General features: G+C 46.1%; 1 protein-coding gene across 1 annotated transcript in view; it reads left to right on the top strand.

The window, feature by feature from the left end:
• PPP1R12B (protein phosphatase 1 regulatory subunit 12B) overlaps window positions 1-16,101 on the top strand; it is a 160,045-nt gene extending 143,944 nt beyond the window's left edge. The window contains 1 exon segment of the mRNA XM_034767616.1: window positions 9,361-16,101. Coding sequence (XP_034623507.1) covers window positions 9,361-9,447 — 87 coding nt within the window. The 3' untranslated portion in view covers window positions 9,448-16,101.
• Window positions 16,102-16,705: the final 604 nt, after the last annotated feature.

The following is a 16,705-nucleotide window of genomic DNA, read 5'->3' as shown; positions in this document are numbered from 1 at the left end:
AGGCTGTGCTCAGATGCTGGCATTCTGAGGCTTGGATCCAATATCTGTACTGGAATATGAACATTGTCTCTAAATCAATATTGTGGCGGGTTGGATCACAGAAACCCCCTTGGGAGCTGCCACCCGATGTGCAAAAGACTACCTCTGCTCCTGTTTTCCCTGCCAGCTCAGGACTCCAGCACCCTGTCTTGCTGAGCCCGACACTCCCGTCTGCTCCAACAAAGACCCAGGGTCTGAATTACTTGCCCCAAAGCTGCAAGTTTACCTGAAAACAGCTCACAGAAGTGTGCTTGTCTTTAGCACTCAGATGCCCAACTCCCAATGGGGTCTAAACACAGATAAATCCGTTTTACCCTACATAAAGCTTATGCAGGGCAAACTCATAAATTGTTCGCCCTCTAGAACACTGATAGAGAGATATGCACAGTTGTTTGCTCCCCCAGGTATTAATACATACTCTGAGTAAATTACTAAATAAAAAGTGATTTTATTAAATACAGAAAATAGGATTTAAGTGGTTCCAAGTAGTAAAAGACAGAACAAAGTAAGTCACCAAGTAAAATAAAATAAAATGCGCAAATCTATGCCTAATCAAACTGAATACAGATAATTTCACCCTCAGAGATGCTTCAGTAAGTTTTTTCTCAGACTGGACACCTTCCAGGCCTGGGCACAATTCTTTCCCCTGGTACAGCTCTTGTTGCAGCTCAGGTGATAGCTAGGGGATTCTTCATGATGGCTCCTCTCCCCTTTGTTCTGTTCCACTCCTTTATATAACTTTTGCATAAGGCGGGAACCGTTTGTCCCTCTGGGTTTCCACCCCCCTCACTGGAAAAGCACGAGGTTAAAGATGGATTCCAGTTCAGGTGACATGATCACATGTCACTGCAAGACTTCATTACCCACTTGCCAGCACACACACATACAGGAAAACTCACAGGTAAATACAGCCATCTGCAGACAATGGTCCTGGTTAATGGAGTCATCAAGATTCCAAACCATCATTAATGGCCCACACTTTACATAATTACAATAGGCCCTCAGAGTTATATTTTATATTTCTAGTTTTAGATACGAGAATGGTACATTTATACAAATCGGATGATCATACTCAGTAGATTATAAGCTTTGTAATGATACCTTACAAGAGACCTTTTGCATGAAGCATATCCCAGTTACGTTATATTCACTTATTATCATGTTTTTATAAAACCATATAGACTGCACAACGTCACAAATATAATGCCCTCTCTCAAATACATACCTCTCATTTTACGTCTTAGATCTATTTTATGTTTGTTCTATTCTTGCCAGCCACATGACTCCAGTGAAACACTGCAGTTTAACTGAAACGCCACGAGGGGACGGCTTTCTCTTGGTGTCTGTTTTGAGGCAGTATCGTAAGCATATCAGTCTCCCAATATTTGTCAGTTTAGATCATATTTGAGGCTGACTGCTCTGGTCTACTAAAGGTGCATGAATATTCATAGTGAGAGACCAGTTTGGCCTGGACAAATTAGGGATAGACTATGACTCATTTCCCTAGTGTAGGATATTCCCTCCCTGAGATTCACAAGGAGATTTCTTTCCAATTCCATTACACATGTTCATTGCAATGTGCTAAAGGCCATTGTTTGTTCTTTCCCATTTATGTGTAAGCTCCACTCATTTTGCCGATCAGCTGAATGCTGAATCCTTTTGGAAATCCCCACTAATTTTCAAATGCATAACTTACACTGCCATTGACACCAGTGATGAATTTGGCCCCTTGTATCAAACGTTCACTGCTACATAAAATGAATAGTGCTGGTGAATATAAAAACAGGCTAAGTAGAAGTAGCTGTTTGTTGCTTGTAACAAGCACATAGTTTAAGCTTGACAACACTGATATTAAGCAACTCTCCTCTATTCACCTCTGCTGCTTATGTTTATCTTCCAAGGCTTTAGAGTTAGCTCTCCTGGTTCCTGACTTGTTCAATAAAGTCCTTTGTCCCTCTGTTCCATCTGAATGGTATTTGCTATTGGTTTATGGCATGGGGATTTCAAATGCCATTTGCAACTGCCCTCATCTTTAATATATAGGTACAGCCCTCAGATGCTACAGGTCCCAGCCTGCAGTGGTCCCTCTGGTAACTGTAGTAAGTGTTGTTTGATGCAAATTGGATGTAGTCCTTCAGCTCTTGGCCAGTTTGCCAGTGCATCTTACGGTTCGGGAAAGACCAGCTGCTCCAATGAATAGAGGCCTCCTTTTTAATCCACCATATTGACTAAACTGCATAAATAACATTACCTTTCCAGTGGCTGCTTCCCTTCAAAACCCACCCCAGCGTATGTACTCGGAGGAGCATTCGACTGTTTGAATTTTCAGGGAACACAAGATTTTAAGCCGACGTGATCAGGGCCTAGGTGTTTTCACTTTTGAATTTAGGATTGTTCTTCTCATGACTGCTTCAGTCTCTGCTCAACTTCTCTGCACCCGTCTCCATGATACAGCCTTGTATCTAGCACATGCTGTGCCTCTGTTGGACTGGCTAGTGGCTGGTCCTGCTGGAAAAAGGAACCTGGCAAGTCCTCAGTCACTTCCTGTCACTTGAACTTGGCATGTGTGTTGCCATTCGTGGCACAATACAAATAATGGCTGATATTCAGCTAGTGTCTGTGTTGCTCTTACTGCTTTTCCTTTTACTGTGTGTCTTCCATGCTTTCCTTCATCTTACTTTTCCGCTCTCCTGTAGCAGCTATAACTGTACTAATTTCATCTCTATATTGCCCTGGGTCCATTGATTTCTTTTGTTAATTGAGAATGCTTTGTTCCTAGTATGCCTGCTGTTTAGGGTGCTATTTAGTGCAGCACTGTTCAGGAAGAAATAGATTTCTCTATTTAAAAACGACTAATTTATTGGGAGCTGGGTGGCCTGGGGCACTGAATTTTCACTGATTGAGATCGGGGCTCAAATTTAGCTTGGGTGGCTGAGAGAAGAATTGAGTGGTGATCTCGGCGGGGATGCACGAACACATGCACTTTGGCACAATTGGTAGATGACCAGGCACCAGTGTAGAAGATGCTGCTGTTCAGAGTGGTGAGAGACACAGGATGGAATTGCAGGGCTGCAGCAGATGCATTGATAGAACTATGCATGTGCTTTAGTCTTAGTATGGGGATGGCTGGTACTTGGGTAGAGAGTCAGGCAGATCAGAGGACTGTAAGGTACAGGTTAGCCTTCCCTCTGCTGTTGGAAATAGCTCTGCAGGCTGGAGAGTGAAGGACAGTAGAGTTAGTATGTGGTGTAATCTGTATTTTCAAAATTCCTCTACGCAACTCTACTACAAGAACCTGCTTTACTACACAAAGCTGCTTTTGTTTGGGCAGGAGGTCATGTGAAGAGGAAGAGTTAGAGATTCTTAGTTGCCCCTGAGCTGCTTTCAAAACCATGGTCCCTGTGGCCATTGAGTCATTGATGTCAAACGCTCTTAGTAAATTGTAAGGAAAGTTCAGGTACCGTGTCCAGGGTTACCATGTGTGGCTTTCAAGGACAGTAAGATGGAACACAGTCTACAAGAGAACGCTGCCATTCTTAATAAAACCGCTGTTTAAGTGGGTTTAGCCTGTAGCAGAATGGACGGTGCCTGAGGCTTCCTTTCTAATGCTTCAATGTGTTGTCCAGCCTCTTGTGTGCTTTCACATCTCTCCACTTCGCTCACATTGCTGTTCTTTTTTTTTTTAGTGTTTGTGAACTAAATTCACACTTGTGGCCTCTTATATCCTTGGTCTGTTTTGTCTGTCTTTCTGTCCACTCCGTGTCTCACTCTCTGCAGAACCTCCACCAGCTCAAACAGATTCACACCCTGAGGCAGATGAATGAGCAGCTGTTGACCGAAAACAGGGCCTTGACCCGGGTCGTAGCCAGGCTCTCAGCGTCCACCGAGCCCCCAGAATCAGAAGAGCTATAGCTTCTTCCCCTCCAGTTCACCTCGCCTCCTTCCTCTATTCCAGGCAGGTCTTTACTGTTATTGTCTGAACTGTCCCTTGCCCCTTTTAACTCTTCATGAAGGTGTTTGGTAAGCCTGTGGCTCAAAACACAGCATGTGGCAAAGGGGTGGTGGGCAAAGGATTCCCCCCGCCCACTCTTAAAAAAGCCCACCTTCCAACATGACATAGTTCTGTGTTTGAACCCAGAGTTTTAGAATACACTGCATTTGGCTTCTCTGCTCTTTGCCCCACCTTGGAGATGCTGGCCTCATCGCTTTTGCAAATAACTCCTACTCCAGGGATGCATTTTCCATGTGTGGGCTTGAGATTGGAGAACATCGTCCTGCGTAAATGGAAGACTTCAACCCCTCCCCCCTTTTCTCAAAAACTCCTGAGCTGAGGACACAGTAGAGGCTGGAGTGGATAACAAGCTGCTACTCAAAACCGGAATATTTGTCCTCATGATCTCCTGGGACTCTTAATGCTGATAAATGGACGTGTTACAGTGAGTCTGCCAGCACCATCCATTATATCTTAAAGTGGGAGCATTTATTGCAGCATGTAATTGATCATACCAGGTACTATGAGTCGCTCTTATTTCACCTTGGTAGAGCTGTATCAGAAGTCAGTAGCTAGCAACTAATACTCACTACCTGTGACACCAGGATTATCTGAAGTCAGCATTAACGTCCTGCTGGGGAGACTGTGAATAAGCATTACACATCTCAAATGAGATAGCTGTTTATAAAAGTCTGGCACTTAGCAGTTGAAAGCTCTGTTCTTTTTAACTTTACTTGTATAAGGAAACGGTTTGTCCCCCTCTGTGTTTTGAAGGGTACTTGTTGACTGGGACTTTAATGCAGCATTTACAATATCCCCCAAGCAATCTATTTAAAGGTTAACATGAGCAGGTAGGATGCATTTGCTTTTTTCACAATTGTTAAATTTACTGGCGAGCAATTACTGTTTGAAAGCCCCAAAGTTGTCTGTTTTGATCAGCTTTGCGCATCATATGCCATGCAGTTAGGTCTCTTCTGTCATGCTTTTTCTTGCTCAGTGTTAAAATTAAGAGAACTAAAAATGTAAATCCTAACTGTCCCCTTCAAGCCTCTGTCAGTCTTGTGCCAGGTTAGTTCAGAGGTACATGGGCACACTCAGATATAACTAGGGAGGCAATGTGTTCCATCCCTTGGAACTAGGAGACTCATTCGTATTTGAAATAAGGTACAAATCTGTAACAGTGTGGGTGATTAATCATTGGGAGAAACTACCAAGGGAAGGGGTGGAGTCCCCATCTCTTGAGATATTCAGATCAACACTGGATGTCTTTCTAGAAGATGCACTTCAGCCAAACCCAAGTTTAGGCTCAGTACAAGCGTACCTGGGCAAAATTCTCTGGCCTGCGTAAGAGGATGTCCGACTAGATTAGGGGTCGGCAACCTTTCAGAAGTGGTGTGCCGAGTCTTCATTTATTCACTCTGATTTCAGGTTTCGTGTGCCAGTAATACATTTTAACGTTTTTAGAAGGTCTCTTTCTATAAGTCTATAATATATAACTAAACTATTGTATGTAAAGTAAATAAGGTTTTTAAATATTTAAGAAGCTTCATTATAAATAAAATGCATAAATTAAAAATGCAGAACCCCCAGACCGGTGGCCAGGAACTTGGGCGGTGTGAGTGCCACTGAAAATCAGCTTGCGTGCTGCCTTCGGCACACGTGCCATAGGTTGCCTACCCCTGCACTAGATGATCTAATGGTCCCTTCCTGGCTCTGCTGCTGACTCATTTATGACCATAAACAGGAAACCAAACCTCGGTTTCCCATCTGGATAATGAAAAAAATGGTTACCCTCCTTTTTAAAGTGCCTTGATCAACGAATGAAAACTGACAAGTATTTTCATCCCCATTAACCACTCCATATGCAAGGGTGATGGTGCCATTTCTCAAAGGGTTTTATTTAATTTTCAAAAAATCCCCATCCCTTCGAAAGGTCTCCATCACTTTCTCTTTCCAGTCACACCCTCGCTTGTACCTGACATGTGACAGATAAGTGAAGTGCATATGCAATACTTGCACATGCAGGATTCGCTTTACCATATTGTTACACCAGTCAAACAACGCTGGAAGGGATGTCCTGAGGACTGAATTCCCGCTGCTGTGTTGGTTCAGCTCGTTCACTTTCAGTATTGTATTGACCAGAAAAGTGTTCAGTTGTCTGTCCTAGTCATTGTCAATCTGCTTTGTGTCTAACTCATTTTACAAGACTCCAGTTTGCTTTACAGTGAAACAGATAGGGATCTGGTACATTCAGCAAGTAAGGGTGAGGAGGGGGGATGGTATTTTAAAAGCTTGGCTTTCTGCAGTCAAGCAGTCAGGTCTGTTCTACTTTCAGAAGTTCCCTTGGGAGTAGTTGGTTTCTTTGTGCCAGGGCTGAACCTTTTTAGAAGTACTTTTTTATTGTTAAAGTTGCATTCTTACTGGTGCAATAAATCGCCAAACCTTGGTGGACCTTGCTTGTAAAACGTGGCCAAGCTCCAAGCTTCCAGTAAGCAGTTAATATTGAGACACTGCTATGTAATCTCTTTCAGTCCTTATGGGAACCTATGACAGATTTACCTGTTCCCGAACCAGGAGACACCAACTAGAGGGTCCCCCACAGCCATTTGGGTTTGTTCAAGACTTCACAATGCACCAGAATCCACCAAACAGAGATGTAGAGAGCAGGGCTGGCTCTAACTTTTTTGCTGCCCCAAGCAGCAAAAAAAAGCGCCACACCCCATGCCACCCCCCGCCCCCTCCCGCCGCAGTGCCGCCAGAGCCTGCCCCCAGCGCCCCGCGCCGCATCCCGCGCCGCCGGAAACCCCCCACCACCGAGTCCCGCGCCGCCGCCCCCCCCCCCCCCCGCTGAGCGCCGCGCCGCCGGAGCCCGCCCCTGCCTCCCGCCGAGCGCCGCCGGAACCCCAGCGCCGCACCCGCAACGCCCCCCCGCCGAGCGCCGCGCCGCCGGAGCGCCACACTCCCCCCGCCGCCCCTTACCAGGTGCCACCCCAAGCATGTGCTTGGGTGCCTGGTGCCTGGAGCCGGCCCTGGTAGAGAGGACACCAGCTTCTGGGAAGCTTTGCTTGTCTGGAAACTGAATCCTGACATGCAAACAGGAACTAATGTGATTAAACTGACTAGGTCTGTTGACCTAGCAGTTTGTGTATGGCTGTGCTGAATCTTGCTTGGGCTGCAAATTGAGTTGGAAGGCAGGAGAGAAGCAACCAGATACCAAATGCTTTCCCCATGTCACATGGTCTCTTGGGACTACAGTGATGTACGGTGTCCTCCATCCACCTAACAGTGGCAAGTTACCGTATATACTCGTTCATAAGCCGAATTTTTTAGTAAAAAAGGGAAGCACCAGAGAAGGTGGTCAGCATATGAACGGGTATAAAGAGGGAGACATGGGACACAGCCCCTTCCCCCAACAGAGGGAGCAAGGAGAGGCAGCAGAGCCAGAAGGGAAGAGGCGGGGCCAGAGTCTCTCCACTTCTGACCACGCTGCTCTCCCCCCAGCCTCCGAAGCATCTGCAGCTCCGGGGCTGGCAGGCTGCAGCCATGCCGCTTGGCCCCGCCCCCAGAGCACGCTGCGGCCGTGCCACCCGGCCCAGCCCGCTGGAACATGCTGCGGCCGCGCCGCCCAGTCTGGCCCGCCGGAGCAGGCTACGGCCGTGCTGCCCAGCCTGCTGGAGCATCTCCAGCCAGGCCAGAGACATCCTCCCCTGGCCCGCCCCAGATAAGGTGGGATGGGATGGGGAGAGTGTGGGGGTCCCGGGCTAGGGGTGGGGTCATGTGGGGGGTGGTCACAGGGGTTACTCCTGTGACCCCCCAGCTTCTCACCCCCCAAAACATTTCCCCACCAGTTGCTGTCCCGACTCGTCAGGGTAAGCAGCTGGTGCACCGGGACACTTTGTTTAGTTAGGTTTACCTCCGTGCCTGGCTCCTTATGGGTGTGCTGGATTGTCCCACTTGAGCAAAATAAAAAGATTCTTAAAGATTTGTGATTTTGTTTGGGGGACTTTCCCAGGTTTTTAAAATCCATCTCGACATTGATATTGACATGGATAACTTATCAGTGTTGCCTATCGTTGTCCTCAACCTATCCAGTTTTCAATCGATTGTGGCAGCCATGAGTCCAGCTCTTAATCTATACCAGTGTGAACCATGAGAATTTTTTCATAGCACAGTTTAGTGTAGACAAGACTAATCTTGTTGGATGTAAACTGCCCTGTCCTCTACCTGGAATTTCTGACTTGGCCATTTAAAGTTGACCTGCAGGGGAAAAAATGGGTTTGTGACCCTTTCAGCTTTGTGTGGCCGTACCCGAAAGGCTTTGAAAACATACTGTTTACCCCGGAGGTCTGGTGCAATGACATCCCAAGAGGGGAAGGGAATAGTCCACTACTGTTTTGATTTTAAGACCTATTAACTGAAATTACTAATGAACACTATACAGGAATTTCTGCTTCCACAGGAAGGATTTGCTCTGTCAATGTCTTCCTCCTCCTTCAGGTGCAGTATGAAAACTTGCAATACACAGCCCTCAGATCCTCCAGAAAAGTCAGGGATGACCAGACTTGCATCTGATTTTTTACTAAGGGCTTGTCTACACTTACCCAGGGATCGACGCATCGGCGGACAATTTAGCGGGTTTAGTGAAGACCTGATAAATCAACCGCAGATTGCTCTCCCGTCAACTCCTGTACTCCACCAGATCGAGAAGAATAGGGGGAGGCAATGGGATAGCATAGCGTGGACGCTATTAACATAAACCTTTCCGGTCTCCTTTGTCTACCATAAAGAGGCAAAAACAGGGCATGCACGTAACTTTCTAAAAATACTTCAGGTCACCCTCAGTCTGTTTGTCAATCATAACTAGCCATTGGCAATCAATTCACGATCTAATGATCAAGCTCTAAAATGATTCCCTCATCCTAGCCCTGCCTTTGTCCTGCTGCTTAACTCATTTCATGTAGTGCTGGCGTAACTTTAAGAAAGAATGCTGTCTCCGAACCTCCCACTCTGGGTCCTTTGGCTCGTCCAGAGAGCTGCCTCCGTGGCCGCACCTGTTCCCATTTCTCGAAAGGGCTGATCAGAATTGCAGAGGGTTTTGGAAAATCTCATAAATGTGCTGACTGCCCCCAGCAAGCAGCGGATGGGAAGTGTTCGGTACTGAAAGCACTCCGCGCTCATCCCCTGTCACTCCAGCTTTGAGTCTCCTGGACTGCTGTAATTCAGTGTGTATGTTCCTTTCCACCGGCCGCTGGCTCCCATTAGCCTGGTGAGGCTTTTGTGACCATAACAATGAGCTGTGTAACCCTTCCCCTGCCTTTGTCTTTGTGCAGGTTTTGACAGAGCTGAAGTCTGACAATCAGAGGCTGAAAGATGAAAATGGAGCACTCATCCGTGTCATCAGCAAACTCTCCAAGTAGGACGTCGGAGGGAAGGAAGGAAGGAGGGGGCTTCTGTGCACAAGCTGCCAACCCTGCCACCCAGCCCCCAACCGCCTCTTGCCCTCCAATCGAAAGTACAGCAAGCCTTTCAGCAGTGGGAACAATGCGCCTCGCACTCCCCCGTCCCGTCCCCTCATTGTACATTCCCTTAGCACCCCTCTGAATGCACCCCCTGCCATTTTATTATTTTAATTTAAGCATGTCGTGGTATCTTGGACATTTTATTCAAGGGGAAAAGAGACATGAGAGCTGGGATTGAGCTGCCAAAACTTCCTGCCACAAACCCAGCCTTGTCCACATTGGACTCCAGTCTGGAGCAGAGAAGCTTCTACTGTAATAAGCGATACAGAAATGACTCTGTAGAAGTGATCCGACGGGTCCAGAACCTTTGTAGCTGGGGGCGGGGGGACATGAGCGGGAGTTGTCACACTGAGGGTGTACGTCAGCTGCCCACTTGGCGTTGGGGGTCCGGTTACAATGTGATGCTGTGAAAGCCACGGGGGCTTGTTTCTGTGACAGACTGTGACGACAGCTGCTTTGCACGGAGGCTCTGTTCTCCTGTCGTCCCAGTAGCTGACTCTATTCTTACGATTTTAAATCTGTTTGCTATCTTCATTTCTGAATCCCAGTTTCAGACACACACTCAGACACACACACACCCCTGCCCTTTGCCCATGCTTCATTTCTGCAGCCCAGGCAATCGTGGGTCACTCTGTACTCCTTCCACAGTTGCTGTCTCGGTTACTATCCAGGTAATAGCATCTGCTAATTGCATCTGGGCTCTTTCCTCTTGGGATAAGATTCATTGCTGATATTGGCCGGGGTCTCTGATGAAGGAGAAACTGAAGCAGCAGAGGTCACCCGCTGCCCTCACATGCACATGTAACAAATCTGGGTGTGAATATCCATGCAGGGAGGTACGCATGCACAAGTAACCAACCCCCATCTTCTTCCAGTAGCAACAGGATGAGCATTTGTCTGTTAGTGTTACTTACAGGATAGCACCCTGCAAAGTACTCGGAGCAGATGTCTGGTGTACTTGTTTTAATTTCCAACAAGAGCAAAAATGAATGAAAATACAGGTGTATTTTGAGTTGGCTTTAAAGGGGAGAGGGTGGAGAGGCTGTATTTGGCTACAAAAAGGATAGCCCGGCCTTCGATGGCAAATCCTGACACAGCTAATACAGCAAGGTTGAGAAACCTTAAGCAATGATCAGTTGCCAGCTCCATGTCATTAGAGGGTGTAACTGTTTTCATTTAATAGTGGCCAGAATGAGCCAGTTTTGGGGTGTGTACTGGTAACCAGATCTGTGGGGTAAACTGTTTTGATTGCTGGAAGCTAGCAACAGGATTTGACCTGGATGAAAACCTCAAAGGGCTCTTTCATGTCCTGTGTACTTGGAACAATTTGGAAGTGTTCACTTCCAAGGGCATTAAGAAGGTGACTCCAGATGTTACACACGTCTCTTTCTAGCTTCCAGTGGAAGCCGGGCATTAACTTGTTAACACATCTGCTGAGCCTACCGTTAGAGGACTACTTGTGGTGGGTTCGGGAAAGGACCCTCCTTGTTCAGAGATTCCAGCGCTGGCGCAGAAGATGTGAGTCTAGCCACTATGTTGACAGGGACAGATGAGTAACTTGAACATGGATATTATTCTCATCATTGCTCAACAGGGTAAAGTCTAACTCTGTCTTTATCATCTCGGTTATTGCATCAGTAGGTGTTGGCCTGAGGCAAAGTTTCTTCTCTCCCTTCTATTTTTTGTATCCAAAACTTGGTTTTGCACCTACTCTCCAGCTACTGTGGTGCATCCACCATCCTCTCAGCTGAGCAGGATGACAAGAGCAGCCTCAGTGGCATCACTTGTGTGTGACGCGAGACATCACTTTTCCTCCGAATGCATTGAGTTGATGCAACTGCAACACATCTAGTCCGGAGGTGAAGAGATCAAAGCCAATCATGGCACCTGGGCCTTCTGCATAGTACTGTCTCTGAGCCAGGGATCCATTTTATTCCTTCTAGAACTTCATAGCATCTGGAATTAAAATGGGCAAATGCTTATCTGGTTTAATTCCTCACACCTTATCCAAGTGCTGCTCTCCTCTAGTAAGCACTTGTTCTCTGGGGTTTTCCCCATCCCCCTGGAATTTTCATTTTATGGCCCACTGCTTGCTTCAGATTTGGACTGTTAAGTCTAGATGTGACAGGAACTTGCTCACTTCCTATGTATATGGAGGTAGAGGTTCTACACCTGTCAGTGGGCTACGGAGAGCAATGCCTTTCAGCTGACTGGTATGCTATTGCGAGTCTCTCATCAACATGTTTTCCATTGGACAAGAACCACTGTCTGTTTTTTCAGTACTCCAGTCTGCAGTATTCCATTCTGCACTATGAGTTTGCCACTACCTACCTGGACCATTAAAAAGACAAAATTCAGGGAATCCTTCTTCTTTACTGCACTTGATCCTAACGAAGAATCTGCAATAGGTAATATGGGATGCAAGAGGCATGAATCTCATGTTGTACCATGTGAAGCCAAGACACTTTAAATTAGGTGTCTGTTTAGCACTAGGTTTATCATCCTAATATCTGTCTAGGCTAGAACTCAGAATAAAAATTTAATGTCATTGACTAGCCAGAGCTACAAGCATTTCATGATGATACAATACTGTTGTACACTGACTCGGTCAGAATGTTTCTTGGGCTCAGTTGACCTTTGCTGACTTAACTATCCCACTGAGGAGATACGAAGCAAGACACACGGCTTTCTACGCTCAAGGCAGGGTGCAGTTTTTTTAAAATGTTCCCTATTTTAATCCATAGCATTTGCCAGCGTTCTCCCCTAGAACGCACTAGAGCTTTTTCCAAGCAATTGCTTGGGGGTGAACCAATTTTTATCCAAGAAACTTAGCATAACTTGCAGCTGCAGTAGCTTTCAAGGACAGTTTTAATGTGCTTCTTAATTTATCTAGCAGGCTTTCCTGGTAAATTATTTCCCCATAACAAGCAGAATTCACACCTGTCTTTTTAACTGGCAGTGAAATCTAGAGAAGTATTTCTTCTGCATAAAAATTGCTCCATTTTTCAGCATGCAAGGATTAGATTTTAGCCAGGTTGTATGCAAGGATGACCTAGCATTGCAGTGACTCCTAGAATTTTCTCTGTCAAATAGAAATTTGGTGAGGAGGAAAACGTGGAAGTTTAGATCTGTGTGTTCTAAACACACTTGGGAAAGGTGGAAAGTGCAGGGTGTGTGTGAGAATTCTGTTTAAATTGAGAGAGGAGTCCTCTGCCTCTTACAGCTACTTTCCCACCCACAAAAGACTTGCATCAAAGCTGAACTTCAGAAATAGCCTCGCACCTTTTGAAGTGCTTGCATATCTCTTATAAATCCTTATGCTGCGAGCTCTCTGCAACTCTGCCTTTGACTAGCTGGGCCATGTAGGTAACAAAGGGCCACAGACATAATCTGAAATGAGGAAGAAATGTTCTTGAGCGGGTTTCAGTTTCATTGCTCACAAATTGGGAAACCAGGGTTTATTGAAGTGGGAGTGGGTCTGTTTGTCAAAGGTGAGTTTTGGGTGAAATCGAAGGCTTGCTAAGAGGGGTACCTGGGGTGTTGGAGTTTGCAAAAAAGCACTCTCCACTTGCATAGGGAATGTAGCTAGTCTTGAAAGCAGCTAATGTGGGACAGATCTGGAGTGATGGGCTGTATTGGCTGGAGATTAAGGTGGGCGTTCATATTTTTGAGTAAACGTGAATGATTTGGAGGTCATTGCACGGGAGTGACCTCTGAGCTATTAAAGGACAATGCGTTTTTTTAAAAAGAGAACAGAGGCAAAGCGGAGCCTGTATAGGATAGGTGTACTGTCAGTGTGGCTTCAGTTCTGTTATACCATGTGACTGGAGATTTTATCTAATGGATATTGATGTGGGACAGTAGTGACAGCAGCTCGCTGTACCAATATTGATCTGCTGTGTGTTGAAGTAGTGAATTGATTAGTCTAGAGAGCAGGCCAGATGTGCCTCAGCCAATCCGAGAGCAACTTATCTGCAGTGGTGCAGGTTTTTATAAGTGTACTGCACTCTTACGAATAAGCTGGTTTCAGACTGGTTAAGGGTTTTTGTGTCTTTTTAGTTTTGATCAGTGAATAAGTCGGCCATACAGTAATTGGATTGGCTGGCACAGTCTCCAGGTAATTTTACAGCACTTCCATTTCATCATAAAGTGCGGCAGATAATTGGTTTGGGCTTTCACCGGCCATTACAGGTCTTTTTCCCTTACAGCTATCAGTCATAAGACACTGGAGTATGACCAATAATCAATCGGTTGACAAAGTGCATGTGACGCAGGTATTGTACTACTCTTTGAATTATGATGTGTCCATTGGTGAAAGGTCAGTTCAGTCCCAACTCTGGAAGGACCTGATTTAAAGGCATCCGGATTATGTGCATTGTGGAAATGTCTCAGAATGAAGTCTGCTAATCTGGGCTAGTGAACTATTGTGCTCGAGTCTAGTTGGTGGGAAGCAAGTTAGGTTGTTTTCAAAGCCATTCTGTACAAAGCTTGTCAATCCATAACACACTTCAGCCCCCTGCAGGGGAAAGGATGTTCCAACCCTGATTCTGCCCATCATGCTTGGGGCTGAGCGAGCTGGTAAGAACTTCACCATGTTTGCCCGGGATAGGTTGAATAAATCTTGCCATTGCTAATAGAGGACATTCTCCTTGCTGACTGCAATACCTAGGCGAGTCTCCAGCAACCGATAAGCCCTCAGAGATGAAGGCTAGGTTTTCCTGGATTTGTCTCATTCATCCATCAGCTAGGTAGAGCCTCTAACTTCCAAGGGTAACGGAGTCTCAGGCTGCGCTTTGAAATGCTGGTCATGTTGTACATATGCTTTAAAGTTTCCACTTCTCTCTCCTTTCCTGTCCTCCTCCACCAAATGCCAAAGGCCATAGCTCCTATTGCTTTTTCTAGGCTATTGCACTGCCAATATGCTCATAGTGCTTAAATGTTCTCTCCTTCCTGGCTCTGAGTGAGGGAACCGCCTGAAAAATTCCGAGTGACCTCGCTGGGATAAATAATGTGCCGATTTGCACTGAGCCAGCACGGGAGCTATCCTTACCACATTTGGGTGTTGAAAACGGATCTAGGTCTGGGATCTTTGTGATGCTGAGCAGAATTCAGAGGTGGTCCACAAAATATGGCTGTGTGGAAAAGGTATGTGTTCTAACCATACAGGCCTTCCCTAATTCAGAGCCGCCAGCATCGGTGTATAGGGTTGCTTAGTTTTCTGTCCTTGGCAATAACATCCTGAAGAAATGCTCCCTTTTGCTAGCTAGTGGTCAGGTCTTTTGATGCACCGGGGAGTTCTCTTGCATAGACTTGTCCAGAGCTCATTTCAGAGGGAGGAAGAGTTGTCTTGCCCCCAGTCTGAGCTTCACCTGCAGTTGTTCCGGGGTAAAAGGATCTGGTAGTGACTGATCGCTCCCCGTGAACGCAAGCCGTGGAAGGCCTATGTCAGCCTGCTGTTGCTGTTAACAGGCTGATCAGCCTTACTAGACTGCAGGAAGGCGAAGAGAATGAAGACTGTCCGAGCTTTGCAGCTGTCATTGGTGAGAGGAATCTCTGAAGCTGGAGTTCTTGTCTGACACTTCCAAATCGACTCTGGCTGGATTCACGATCCTTTGTTTTGCAGTAGGTTCCCTTTTTCCATACTTCCATCTTGGTTATTCCCTTTCCCATTGCACTGTTACCATCCAGAAGCACAGAGCAGCTCCTGAAACTGTTTAGAACCAGTATTTCTCCTCTACTCTCTGCTTTCGCTGCCCTCTGAAAAGACTGATTGATGTGGGAGCTGAAGTGGGTTCTAGCTTAGAAAGTAAAATGGCCTTTAAAAAAAGGGGGGGGGGGTGAAATAGGGTTGGAAGAAATCCGCAATGCCAATTTCCTGAATGACTGCTTAGTTCACTGCAGTGTTTGTAGTTAGACCCAGCTTTGAGGTACTGTGGAGTCTCCAGCCCCTAGGAGCATCCCATGAGCAGTTCACAGAAGGCTGCACCTGAAATTCAGACCAGCTTTAGGGTTGATTCTTCTTCCTCCTTCAGTCTTTTTCCCCTAAAGGCCAATCCCCTAATTCTGCCTGGGGTGAGAATTGGTTACTTGATTGATGTGGTTCTTTAAATAGTTCCCTGGGCAGTGCTCTGGCTGCAGCAGGGCAAAACAACATGGTGAGCTTCGTTTTCCTGAGCATATCCTGTCGAGGAAGCCAGGCGTTTGCCACGCTCACCCCTCGAATGCTAACCCTTGGAAGAGATGAATTGACTGTGGGGTCGGCGCGTCACCTTTCCAAGCAGTACGTGTGCTGTACTTACCTTTCGTAAGGAGAGTTTTACAGCTCGTTGTAAATACACTACTTGGAGAAAGCTTATGAAATGGTGGGGAAGAATGTATTTTTATGCAACTTTGAGTGGCCTTTCAAACCCTGAGACGAATGATTTGTTTTACTGGTTGTTGTTATATAGTATTATGTGTTTGAAAGTTTGGGAATAATATTCACAGCTATATGATGCTTGTAAACACAACAGTATTTATAAATGGATAAAATAAAACAGTGTTTTAACTTTTGCCTCTGTCTGTCTAGCAGGGTGTAGAATGGTGCAAAACAGACCTGATGATTCTCCCTCCGCCCCCAGTTAACCAGACACTGGGTAGGTTAGACTTGGGATGGGTCTTTCCCTTCTGCTGAGCCTCTTACATTAAAGATGAAGTTAAAAGCACAGAAAATGTTCTGTCCCCTTTATCACTCCCGTGGGTCTCAAAGGCTTACCAGAAATTTCCTTCTGGTTTTCTTTTTTTGCAATAGAAATACCTGGTTCTGACTCACTTGAGAGCAGGACAAGCTCCAGTTCTGGCTTCAGCCCATTGTGACCTCCCTGGGAAAGACTGATTCATGTTTGTTGTTTAATTTGATCTGGGATAACTGACCAGTTTGTCTGTGTATTGAGATAGCTCAGTGATTTGAGCGTTGGCCTGCTAAACCCAGGGTTGAGAGTTCAATCCTTGAGGGGGCCATTTAGGGATCTGGGGCAAAAATCTGTCTGGGGATTGGTCCTGCTTTGAGCAGGGGATGGGACTAGATGACCTCCTGAGGTCCCTTCCAACCCTGGTATTCTATGATTCTATTGGGAGCACAGTTATTCTAGTTCAGTAACGTTCTAATAACGAACAG

The sequence above is a fragment of the Trachemys scripta genome, chromosome 4 (genome assembly GCF_013100865.1).
Source record: "Trachemys scripta elegans isolate TJP31775 chromosome 4, CAS_Tse_1.0, whole genome shotgun sequence".
Classification (NCBI taxonomy): Eukaryota; Metazoa; Chordata; order Testudines; family Emydidae; genus Trachemys; species Trachemys scripta.
Note: the sequence above shows the minus strand (reverse complement) of the source record. Positions and strands in the feature narration are given on the sequence as shown.